This window comes from Apodemus sylvaticus, chromosome 20 (genome assembly GCF_947179515.1).
Source record: "Apodemus sylvaticus chromosome 20, mApoSyl1.1, whole genome shotgun sequence".
In the NCBI taxonomy this organism is placed as follows: Eukaryota; Metazoa; Chordata; class Mammalia; order Rodentia; family Muridae; genus Apodemus; species Apodemus sylvaticus.
In genome coordinates, this window is record NC_067491.1 from 37,590,930 (window position 1) to 37,604,159 (window position 13,230).

General features: G+C 36.9%; 1 protein-coding gene and 1 long non-coding RNA gene across 3 annotated transcripts in view; one reads left to right on the forward strand and one right to left on the reverse strand.

Moving 5' to 3' along the window:
• Positions 1–9,873, reverse strand: part of Dcn (decorin) — a 35,794-nt gene extending 25,921 nt beyond the window's left edge. Inside the window, exons 1-2 of one of the 2 annotated variants that reach the window (XM_052165535.1) lie at positions 9,618–9,873; positions 5,953–6,172 (exon numbers count right to left, since the gene is read on the reverse strand). In XM_052165535.1, the coding sequence (XP_052021495.1) occupies positions 5,953–6,148 (196 nt within the window). In that variant the 5' untranslated portion in view covers positions 6,149–6,172; positions 9,618–9,873. Of the gene's footprint in view, positions 1–5,952; positions 6,173–6,929; positions 7,085–9,617 lie in introns of those variants that run through there. The other variant, XM_052165536.1, reaches the window with a different exon arrangement.
• A 32-nt stretch (positions 9,874–9,905) lies between these two features.
• LOC127670936 (uncharacterized) lies at positions 9,906–12,848 on the forward strand. Its single transcript, XR_007974651.1, has 3 exons — positions 9,906–10,093; positions 11,856–11,958; positions 12,310–12,848. It is a non-coding gene; the product is annotated as an uncharacterized LOC127670936 (long non-coding RNA).
• The last annotated feature ends 382 nt before the right edge of the window (positions 12,849–13,230 follow it).

Genomic DNA, 13,230 nt, shown 5'->3' on the forward strand with positions numbered 1-13,230 from the left:
TGCAGAGCCCAAGGAGATAGGAACTCCACAGGAAGGCCAACAGGAACAACTAACCTGGACCATTGCGGCTCTCAGATTTTGAGTCACCAAACTAAAGAATATACATGGACTGGATCTATATCTGCACACACTCATGTAGCAGATATGAGGCTTAGTTTTCTTCTTCTGGATCCTGAACAGCTAGAACAGGGGCTTTCCCAGAGCTGTTGCCTATATGCAGGCTATGTTCTTCTAGCTGGGATGCCTTGTCTGGCTTCAGTGGAGAGGAAGTACCTATACTTGAAGTGCCAGGATTAGGGGATACCATACCATACCAAGGGGGCTCCCCACCTTCTCAGAGGAAAAGAGGAGGGGGAAGGAGGGAAGTACTGTGGAAGAGAATGTCAGGGAAGGGCAATGAGTGAGATGTAAAGTGAATAAAGAAAAGTAAATTAAATCTAAAAAAATCAAGCTGCCTTGTAATCCTACACTAAATAGTTCATGAGCATGCTCTTGAAACTTTTCTTCTGTTACATTGTGTTATAAAATCTCTCTGTATCCTATTTTTTATTAAGGTTTTCTTTTTCCTCTGATGTGTTATGACAAAACTGTCTTTTCTGTGCTGTTTTTAAGTTTTCAGTTATCAAATGAATCTCCCCATCAATATTCATCTGACTAAAATAAAACTTTAAGAATAATTGTATTTGTATGTATGTGGATTTTTGCCTGCATGTATGTTTTTGTGCCACACGTGTCCCTAGTGAGGAGGGTGTTCCATCCAGTGAGTATTAGATCTCTCATGGACCTGGAGTTACAGAGGGTGGTGAACTGCCATGTGCATGTTGAGGTATTTACATAATTTCACTCTTATTTTTCATTATGGCCAAAAAGTGTGTTTCTCTGAAGGCATATTTAAATGGTATCTTTCAGAAGATACCTTTTATTAAAACTCAGTAAACTGTATAACAAATTAATTGTCTATCACATGTAGAGCTGGTCTCAATTCCTATTAGGATTTGCATCAATATGAAAAAATTAAGCTAATTTTTTTTGCTGATGATTAGAGTCTATATCTCTCTGTTTTTTCTCTTTCCTACATTACAATGATTAATAAAGACTATCCTGGAAAATACAATTAGTTTTGCATGCATGTCAAACAGATTTTTTTAAGTAAACAACTTATCTTTGAGTTGGTTCTTCTTGTGAGTGATGTCTACTGTTGTGCTCATCTTTGTTCCATGAAGTTCAAGACCTGCAGAGAGTTTATCTACAAAGGTCCATGTGTGGATAGAAAGCCTTCGTTCAGTTAGCAGATGCTTCCCAACAAATGATTATACGCAAATATGCCCTTAATCAACTTAATTCTACTTAATTAGGACAGAGACTCCAGTTTTTTGTAAATCACGAAAATATCAAATACGTTAAGATCATTTTTAGCTTCAGAGTGACTTGGATTAAAATTAATCCAACTATGAATTAGAGATGATTTAGTGCTAAATTCAAACACTTGAGACCCTGTGTTCTTACTCCACTGAGATGGAAATACCTTAGAGCTAAGAATCATTTTGATGGCTAAACAGTGTCAGTTCAAACTAAAGCTAATCCTCAATGTTTATAAAAGGAAGTGATAGATTATGGCAGGAACATGTCTTTTCCTTTTATTTTGATAATACCTTCTTACTTGGCTAAGATGATCTTTGACCTCTGTCTCTGTCCTTTTCATCTCTACCTCTCTCTGTGTCTGTCTCTCTCCTCTCCATTTCTCTGTCTCTCTCTGTCTCTCTGTCTCTGTCTCTGTCACTCTCTCTCTCTCTCATATCAGCTATGGCCTCCATACCTCCCTTTCTATGGCTTTAAGAGCCATATACATATGAGACAATCATTTTCAAGGAAGGTAGAACACATGTAATTAATTGCCATGGGATTAAGATACATATCTATGAAATAGTATCCTGAATATAAAAGTTTCTCTTGTAAGAATGTTTATGTATATTTTTAGTTCTTGTCTACCAATGTTAAATACATATCCATTCATTAAATAAGAAAATATGCTTTTTTAAATATCAAATTTCATATAAAAGAGGGCAAAGTAGGTTTGAGTTCAAGGATATTAATCCATATAGACAAAGCTCTTTTAAATTATTTTAAAGGGAATGAGTCATTTCAAACATTAGTCATTATGTGCTTAATTTAAAGAAAATTAAACATAAGACAATGATTGTATGTATTTACCTTTTCAGGGCTCATATAAATTTTAGCAGTGAGATAAAAGTTATTACCAAATCATGCTCCTTGGTGATCCCTGGCCCCAACAACAATAACTGAGCCAAAATCTATAAACAAGAGAAGCTATCTTCCTTCGAGATATCAAGCACACAGAACAGAACACCTGATCAAGATCAAGATTAGACAGCATTCAATATTTGGAAAGGAATGAGATACATTTGCTGGCATACTTTCTGTTAGCTGTTCTTGGCTATGAATAGTGCTCCAGTGCCCATGGGTATGAAGGAACCTCTCTGACATGTACCCAGGAGTGTAGCAGCTGGATGGTGATGTGCTACTTTTAATATTCTGAGGACCCGCCATACCATTTTCTATGAATGCTGTTCTTTTTTTAATTCTTGCCCACAGAGTTCAAGGACTCCCTTTTGTGAATTGGCCATTTTACTGCTATCCAGTTATATAGTTTCTGATAAGCATTTCCCCAATGATGAATGATCTTTTGTGTATTTTATTTCATGCATTAATGGATCAGTTCTCAGAAATGTGAATTTAGGTCTATTGTTCATTTTGAAAATGTAACTCTTACCATTGATGATTGCCTGTCAAAGAAGAAAACTTTTAAATATTTTCATTTCTTTTATGACCTAAAACAAGGAATCTGGCAAGGGATCAGAAAGTTTGCTCTCAATTATGGTCTCTTATGCATTTGTAACCAGATATTAACAGGATCAAAGGTCACGGAAGTCTAGTCTGAACTGGATCCCCCAAGACTTACTCTTATGAATAGAATTCTGTGCTGCTAAGCCAGAGTTGTCTGGAATACCTGAGATTGCCTTTCTAGGCACTGCCTCACTCTCTCTCTCTCTCTCTCTCTCTCTCTCTCTCTCTCTCTCTCTCTCCACACACACACACACACACACACACACACACATACACACACACACATACACACACACATATATATACATATATATATATATATATACATACATGCATATACATACACACATAATATATTTATATTTGTTAGTTTTTTGCTAATGGATTTTTGGAGTTCCTTATTTCTTCTGAAAAAAAGAAAAACTCATAGTTGTATAGCTAAAAATATGTTCTCCCATTGTATAGTCTGTCTCTCACCTCTATTGTTCTAGTATTCTAGATGAAAGATTTATAATTTGATACAACACTATGTTCTAGTGTATGTTAACTGATGAATGGTTAGCAAAATTGTGGTATACATATACAAGCGACTATTGTTCATTAAAACTGTTAAAGCTTGTACTTTGCAACATGAGAGAGCTATGTTAAGCAAATCAATCAAGAAATAGAAAGACAGGTACTGTAGGATATACACAAGCTGATCTTACAAAAGTTGAGTATAGCATAGTGCCAACCAGGGGTGGGTAGAAAGGGTTAGTGAGGAAAGTCTGATAACCCAAGGCTATGAAGTTCGGTTCGAGAATGATGTTTTGTGGTAGATTACATGATCAGGCAACTCTAGATAGGCAAGGTGTACCAAATGTTTCAGACTGCTAGAGGGAAGACTTTGGAAAGATTATTTTCATGGGTAAGTGCTAAGTGTTTGAGATGATGGGTTATTTTTAGTAGATTTAAGCATAACTCAGTGTATATATATATCAAAATATTTCATGGTACATATAATGTATTTAATGTATACAAAATCACATAGCTGTTAGTAGCCAATGTAAAAGGAATGAATTATCCTTTCTTTTGGTAACAACTGGACTTCTTAATTTGATAAAGTCTACATTGGCTGATTAGTTTTTCAAAGGGGTTCTCTATCTAATAAAGATAGAAGAAAACTATGGGTTTCACACTGAATTCTTGTTTAAATCACAAACTAAATTTTAATGAAATATGCAGAAGTATTTGGCTGGCTACGATCTATGGCAAATTCATATTTACTTTCTCAGTCCTCTGTGTACTAGATAAGCAGGTGATGCTACACTGAAGATAACTGAAGCCAAACATTCTGTGCATCTTGCAGAAGCTTTCATACTTCCTTGTAGACAAATGACAGAGCTTTAGCTTCTCAGTTTTTATTGATTCTCATTGAAAAGACTGTTTAAGGATCCCTGTTGTTTAACAGTGGCAGAAATAACCCTTAGAGCAGTGGTTTTCAACCTGTGAGTCCTAACCCCTTTAACAAACTTCTGTCTCCAAAAGCATTTACATTACAATTCATAAGAATAGAGAAATCACAATTACGAATTGACAACAAGAAACAATTTTATCTTTGGGTGAGGGGTGTCACCACAACATGAGGAACTATATTTAAGGTTCACAGTGTTTGGAAGGTTGTGAACCACAGCCTTAGAGGAAAACACACAATCAAGCAAATAGAAAATATCTACTTGTATTAATTACTCTATAGTAAATATTGACAAAAGTTTGAAACTTTTATCCTTTTGTCTCAATAAAATATCTGACAGTCATAGTTCAAAGGAAACTGATAATAATGTATAGTCTCACACCTAGAACGCCCCTGATCCATCACAGGGAGAGAATATACTTACCCGATCAATGAGTGATCCAAGAAACTACCTATATTCTTCTAAAAACATCTATGTACACCCTCACTGAAGTTTTAAAGTGTCAGCACTGAATACTGAGATAGGTGTTTCTTGGTTGTTGATGTTGAACTGTTTACTTCTACATTTGTCTGTGATACTCTGTCTACAGTATTTCCCTGGTTAATATTACTGACCATTTCTCTGAAAAATATGACCAGCAAATTGCGCTGGATAACTATGGGGCTTCTCTGAGAAGCATCTTCTTATGTTGTGGTATTTCTTCTATAAGCAAGACACACAGCAAAAAATCTAATCCTGCGATCCTGTTTTCCTTTGCTGGAAGAAAACAGACAAGTAAAGAGAAAGACGGGAAGGCAGCAGTGCATGGGAACCAAGTGCACTGACCTTTGGCTCAACTGTTGGGCCTCCAAACTTTCTGAAGATTTATCTTCTAATCATGTGGCTCTTGGAATTCCAGGCCAATTTTTACTTTCAAAAGGATAAGCCAGCTGTCTTTAGTGTATCAGGCTGAAAGTTTCAGAATCTGAGATTATATCGGATATTTACACTGTGCTTAAGTTTTAAATATTTCTTTTGACAAGTTCTAAAGACCGTAATCAGCTGCCAAAGCTACGTGGGAACCCAGACCAGAGAATGAAGGGAATGCTTATACATCTTGAAGATAATTTTCTGTTGCACAATCCGACTCATTTTGCTTCTGATAACTATGTAGTTTGCAAGTTAGTAATGTTTAATCTCTGTTGCCTGGACCCTGTAAAGAGTAAAGGACTTTTCAAGTTTTCATAGTATCTAACATCTTAGGAAAACAAATCAATAATTTAGAAAGAGAAAAGAAAATGAAAATGGCAATGAATAAACATCTCTCTAGAAACACAATATAGATGACACATTGGTAGACATTTTACTTTGCAAAAAGAGGGTCTATTCAAGTCATTAAGATTTTTTTATAAGTGATTCACTGCAAACCTTTGTAGAGCTGATTGAAAAGGGTTAGAGGTGTGGCAGTATAGTGTGTAAAACCTGAAGTGTCCTAGCCTTGAAGTTAATTCTTTTCTCCTTGACTATTTCCCCTACTGCTCATTAGGGGGTGTGTCTCTCACTTCTGGAATTGTTGGGATGAGACCTCAAAGGACCAAGCACTCAGAATTCAGTCCATGAAGAAGAGGCATTAAGTTTGGCCAGACTCACTTACCCAGATCAGAACACTGCACCACTCGAAGATGACATTGGCATCGGTAAGGGCACATAGATATCAGGGTATTGTCAGGGTCATAAGGGACTATGCCAGAAGCCTCATCTTCTAGCATGAAGTCAAATAAGCCTCTCTGTTCAAATGGTCCAGCCCAAGAGACTTGTGCCAGAAGGAAGAAGATAAGAGTTGCCTTCATGATTGTCTCATATAGTTTCACCACCTGGGAACCAGGGAAACAAAGAGAAGGCTTTCTAAGCAAGGATGCCACTTAATTTACATGCAAGTTGTTACATAATATCTCACAGCAAAGTGAGTACAAAGAAAAAGTATAGAAAATAACATTTGTTATGAAGAAGTCAGGCATTCACAAAATGTCTTTGAAGAGTAGCAAAGGTGATTACAGACATAAGTAAACCATTTCCTTGCCAGTAGCAATTCAAACAGTACTAAATAGCTGGTTTCGCCTTAGGGTCTGGATTAAGATGATTTGCCAGATCACTGGCTGGGTGTCCTTCAATAAGAAATCGTGGTTGTATTACCAGGCTGGCTCAGTGTTACCATAAGACAGTCAAACAAAACTGTTCCTATGTACTAAGGAATCTCCAACTTCTATCAGAGACACCTCATCTTGTCCCGATCCTCCTATGTTTTCTTTGGTCTCACCCACAACCCCATAAATTGTTGTAAAAGACTCCAACTTGTTTCTGCTCTGAACATTTCTATTATTCCAAATTATCGTCCATGTTGCTGCCCAAGTCACTGTCTAAAATTTAAGGTTCTCCTTGTACAGGTCTGCTGACACCATTTGTTGAAATCTTATGACCTGTCGATGATAACTATACTTCCTGAGTTGGATGTGAAGCCAGCCATTATTTGGTACTAATTGGTACTTAAAGATAAAATTCTCTGCATTTTCTCTCTCCCAAGACTTCACTTCAACCAGACACTTAGATATCTTTGCCATTTTGATTACCTACCTTCTGAAGAAGTTTAAAGATTACTAAAGACTCTGGGTCTCCCCCTTGTATCTCCTCACTCCTCCGAGCAGTTGCTCCTTGTCTCTTCTGTGATCTGAAGCACGATATTCTGACCTCTTTTAATGAACTTATCACATGTTATAATGTGTTTTCAGTGTTTACTCTGCCCCAATATTAGAGGATGTTCTCCCTCAGGGCGTGCCTTATTATTTCTTGTTCTGTACCCATGCCTTGCACAATATTTTGAACACAAGTGACTCAGCTACCATCAGTTTATTAATAACACAGTGCATTTTGTTGGCTCTAAGAAACGAAACAAGTCTGATGTTTTAAAGCCCAAATTGTATATTCACAGTAAATTTCTAGTTATTTGGATATTAATTAAATAATTCAAAATGAACACTCAAAAGAGAGATCAAGCCACCTATTTTTGAACTGACATGGCTGAAGATTCCTCTTCAGCTCTTAGAAGCAGTCTTCAAGCATTGAAAGCATTACTTTTAGACTCATGATCTCCAGAAGGGCTGCATCTCTGCAAATACAATGCTATATTGGATTTACAAGCTACTATGTTTCTAAACAACATATAACAGAAAGTAGTATATCCTTGAAGCTTTTTTCACATCCACTAGGAAATATACAAATACTTTACAACTTAAAAAAATCCTTTTCATTTTTAATTTACATTTAATATTGGAGTATGTCTAAAACAGAACACTCCATACAGAATTGTGATTTTCAATTAAAAAGATCATAAAGATTGTGATTCACATAACTTCCTCAAGTTCAAGGACAAGTATCCTTTAGCAACCCAGTCCCATTCAGTTACTGTGTTTCTCTTAAAGGGAGATTATTATTTAGGGATATTATTTCAGATTGCAATAAAGGAGAAGTCTATCTGTTTCACATTAAAATACAATGTTTATGGTTTACCACAAGTTTGCTGGTCTTGCATATTTAATGCCTTGTAATTGTAGAAGAAGAAAAAAATGAAACAAAGTAATCTCAGATTTAATAAATAATAAGGAGTGTTTCTGCAGATGTTTCTTTGTAATCCATTCTCCAGAGCAGACATGCCTGGTGACTTTCCTATTAACCCTAAAAAGGAAATGTTGAGCCCAGGCTCTGAGGAACACCATCATTATTTATCTTTGTTTACCTTGTTAAAATAGTACAAATTCTCTACTCAATCTTCCTTTAGATTAAAGCATGATAAAACTAGACTGTATACCACTTCAGTAACTTTCTCATGTGTGTGTATGTGTGCATGCTTGTATACATGTTTTTTAAACTCTGTTATCCTAAAAAAAAAAGCATGCTTATAAATTTTGTTTAAATTCTCCCATGAAATTCCTTTTAAAATATTTTTTATAATGTTCAAAGATCCAGCATGTTTAGAGCAATTAACTTAAGAGAAATCTTAAGAGTCAATGGTCCTCAAGATTTCTTCAGTGTTGGTTTTTTTGTCTTTTGTGATAAATAGCAACTAGAACAGCAAAAGGCCATTTACAAAGAAAGAGGTTGTGACTGAAGCCACACTTTTAGTATTTCATGGAAACTGTTCCTCTCAAATATCTATAAAGCCAATCTTCCACTAGAAAGAGTTGTTTTAGTTCAGAAACATCTCATTAAAAGCCATCTGTCTGGCCCCTAAACAACCTTCCTTTATTTATTTATTTTATCCAGGTTAGTTTTTGTATAAACATGCTTATACCATCATTAGGTCTTTCAGAGTTAAAACTTAACACGTATGTATGAAGGAAATCTGTAAATCCCTCATTGTAAGGTGAATTCAAAACTTCAGTAATGATAAAAATAATAAAAATATAAGCAATAAAAATGCATTTGTCCATAAACAAGAGCTACAATAAAACCCATGTTCCTTTTGGGGAGGTCTGCTAAAATAAACAGCTACAGGAAGAAAAAGCCACAGGCACAGAGACCACTGGGGCACACTTAACCAGTGGTCCGCTGCTCAGTCTGCTTTAAGTTAAAATAAGAATCAACCCCCACCCTTACCTCATAGTGAATGCACCTCATAGGAAAGGTTAATTTATATTGAACATATTGACAGGAACATTCATAGGCAAAGAAATATGCAGTTGTATTATCTCAGATCTTTAACATAATAAATATTTCCAGTGTTCCTTTTCACCTTTCTGGTAATAATTCCTAGTCACTGCTGATGATGCAGAAGTAGACATTATATTTCTATATCCAGAGACTTGACTTGCTGAGGTTTAAAGATTTGTGAAGAATGCAAGAATCCAACACATGAAGAATTCCTTAAATACCTAATTTAGGCACAAGCAATGTGCTAGTTAAGAATGCTTTTCTGCTAGCAGTTTGTAAAGAGCAAAGCATTTCATCAGTACAAATGCAAAAATATCAATATAGACAGTCATGGTGTTAGGTTACAAGTTTTTAATAAGCATATTTGCAAGAACAGAAGAGACAGCACAAAACCAATGCATTCAACCAGGTTTGTTTGTTTGTTTGTTTTTTTAACCGAGTACTTAACTTCTGTTTTCAAGCAATTCATTTCTAATGTTGTATAAAGATTACTAAAAGTTCAGCACAACTTCTTTCTCCTTCCTTTTCTCTCACCAGATATTTTCGTCTGCCCTCCACTTGACAGAAGCTTTATTAGCCTGTAGCAGAGTTCAGGACAATTATTGAAAGCCATACCTTTTAATCCGGGTATTTGCCACAGGAGCCCTCAAAGCTGCGATGTAATTAAACACTAACTACGCAGCCCAAGCAAAAGGGTTTGCAGGTGTGGAAAGGAGGAGGGGGCGGTGCAGCTCTGTGACTGTCACTAGGTTGAAAACCTCCTGCTTCTACTCCATAGCACGGTTAGGAACTAAGGTTTCACTGAGTGAGCACATCCAGCTGACACCCACATTAGATCATATGGTAATGATACGTCTCTTGTATTGTAGCCAGAGACTTTATCGGCCCCCTTCTTCCTCCCCCTCTGCGTTTGCCTATCCCTTTAGCATCCGCCCCGCATTCCAAACTGCTTTTGTAGTCTAGTGGAGCAACTTGATGTGAAATTTGCCTTCTTCTTTTTCTTTCTTTTTTTTTTTCTAAAAGATTGTAACTGAAGAGTTTGCCTCCCCACCCCCAACCCATTCCAGTCTCCACCCTTTCCAGTCTTGTTTGTAAGTAGTATTTATTATCCTTCTGAAATGAAATATTTTTTTTCTTGCTTTGGAGATGTGTGGGTCTGGAAAATGGAGTGACATTAATCTTAATACCGTTTTAAATGTGGTCTGCAGAGAAGACAGAGTAGACTCACATAGAAATACTCGCGGGCTCTGAAGTTCAAGTGCTGTGCAGTTCTCTGTGCAATTTGAATGCATTTCTATGGTGTTCTGGGACAAAGCCAGAATTTAATCTGGAAAATATGTTGTTTATTACTTTCATTACCCACGGCTTTAAAAACTTCCTTACTGCCTATCCTTTGTTGTTGTTGAATAAAACACATATAAACTAGAAGCTGATTACAATATAATTTAGTATGTAAGTAAAGAAAATAATAATAATTTTTATAGATGGGTGCTTTATGTAATCAGGACTTTCTGTGGCTCTTTTTAAATTTCAGTAAATAGAAAAAGAAGAAGAAAGTGCAAATAGAGTCACATGTTTACTCAGGCAGCAAAGAAAGTTTTTGGAGATTTTCTTAATTCCATCTCTGGAGGCTGTGGGTTGTTTGCTTCCTTTCCAGGTTCTGACTTGCATTTTTATGTTCAGGCCTGTAGGTTTTCATCAGGTGGGGACTTGAAATCACCATCTGCATAAAAGGAAAAGATCCTCCCTAGCTTTCCTTTACCCATCTAAGTGCATGTTTTGACAGGGAATATTGTTCAGCTTTATAAATCTGGGAGGAATTAACTTCTTGAGAGGGAATCTGAGGGAGGGAGAGGATGTAGCTCTACTGATTTTGACTTCTTTCCCAAGTCTAACTGCCTGTCTTTTAACTCCTCATTCCACACACCCCACCTCTTTCTTGCACTGAGTAACAGCATGCTGGATCATTCTGGTGGTTTAGAAAGAGGCGAGTCCAAGTGTTCTTTGACATTGGTGTAAAGACCATGACCTTTCTTCTGGCATTAATTTACTTTCTCCTCTGGATATTGTATTTATATCTTTCTTTTGACATATGATGACTCCTTGCTTATATTACAATAATTTTGTCTCATTCCCAAAGAACATGCAGAGTCCCTCTAACACAGTTACAATGGACTGTACTACAGCCATTGTCTTTATTACCTGCTGGTTTGTTTCTTAGCTACACTGAACTTCCACTCCAGTGAATCAGGACAAATTATGGCAGCAGTCCTTGCCCACTGTAGAAGAAGACAGCAGAGGAAAGTAAAGGGATAGGAAAGAATAGTAGAATAAAGTTGGCAAGCTGAAAAGAAAGACGCATATAAATTAGTTTGAATTTTTCCTAGTGGGGTTATTAGGGTTAAGGTTCATATCTGAGTTCTTCCCTTTTATGACAGGTTTAGGAATTAAAGCAACTCTCCGAGCATCCCTGAACTTCAGTTGATGCACCTGTGGAGTACACAGAAATCATAACTCAGTGGTTATCCTTCGATGAAGCATGAAAACAGACAATGGGCAGAAAAAATTTTATTTCGAATTTCAGTACACACTCCCTGTAAACATTACTTTCTCTTGTTTTCTGGCATGTTACATAGATGACTATTTATTACAGACAAGGAGAATAGGTGCTCCTCCCATTTTGAAAATATGAAAACTGAGGACCCTTAAGGAGCAAAGCAAAAAGCCACTTGCAGGGATTCTCATTCTGAATACAGGCTACAAGTTACATAGCTGTGCTGCATCATAAAGAGAATAAACATGAACACAGAGGGGCTATTGATTCTCTAAGATAATATGCCTTCTCATGTTCAGGTAATATGCTGAAGTTCAATACCGGGACCTGAGAGACAGCTTAGAAGACAAAGGTACTAATGGTTCCGAGCCTGTCAATCTCTGTTGAACCTCTGGAAGCCAGGTAAAGGGGGAAGTAAAGAGTCAATGGCCCAACCACACATCACATACACTCACACATATCAGATATGCATGCGTGCGCGCACACACACACACACACACACACACTCACATACACACACTTTAATCATCATTATAATCACCCAATTTTTTACAAAGTTTAAAAAAGCTTTAAAAGTTCATAAACTTTGTTTATAGACATGTAGAAACAAATGCTTTCACTATGTCATGTGTTTTTAAGTTTAGTGACTTTTAAATTGCTACACATTTATCCAACTTCATCTTATTTACCAACAACTGTTATATAAGTATTATATCACATATATTGTTCTTTTTTTTTTTACTATGTTTTTAGGTGCAAGAACATAGATCATCACACAGACATATACAGTTAAGTAAAAGCAAGATCACGACACCATCAATGGGTCTCATGTGTCTGCATTGTAACATAAAGAGTGATTTAGGGGTCTGGAGAGATGGCCCAGCAGTTAAGAGCCCTGACTATTCTTCTAGAGGTCCTGAGTTCAATTCCCAGTAACCACCTGGTGGCTCACAACCATCTGTAAAGGAATCTGATGCAGTCTTCTGGTGTCTCTGAAGAAAGCAGCTGTATACGCACATACATAAAATAAATAAGTATTTTTTTATTTTTATTTTTTTGGCTTTTAGAGACTGGGCTTCTCTGTATAGCTCTGGCTGTCCTGTAACTCACTCTGTAGACCAGGCTGGCCTCGAACCCAGAAATCCACCTGCCTCTGCCTCCCAAGTGTTAGGATTAAAGGCATTCGCCAGTCTATAAAATAAATAAATCTTAAAAGAAAAAAAGAGTGATTCAGAGGCTGGAGACCGTGCCTTGTAGAGATAATTTAAGCCTCCCCACCCTGCTCTGTAACATTTGAGAGTTGGATTTCTTGAAACCCTGGGAATATAGATATGTGAACTATTCAGGTCCAGAATGAATACCACAGCTGTTGCAAAAGCCATTCACACTGTAAACCACACAGACAGCCCACCAGCAAGCACAACTGCAATTGCAATGCTGTCAGAGTCCATTTTAGCCATTCATTCATTCTCACCGAAATCCCATGCAAGTGAGTTAAGTCACACCCTGAACATTACAGATCCGAAGAGCGTCAGAGCTCAGCAATGCCTCCAGGCACTCTTTTATTTTCTAAGAGGTCTGGAAGCTGGTGAGACTGTTTTACTTTTAGGTACTGGTTCTCCAAAATGAAGTCAGGACTTGAGGGGATTTGGTCGCTCTAGACCTTAGCAGCAA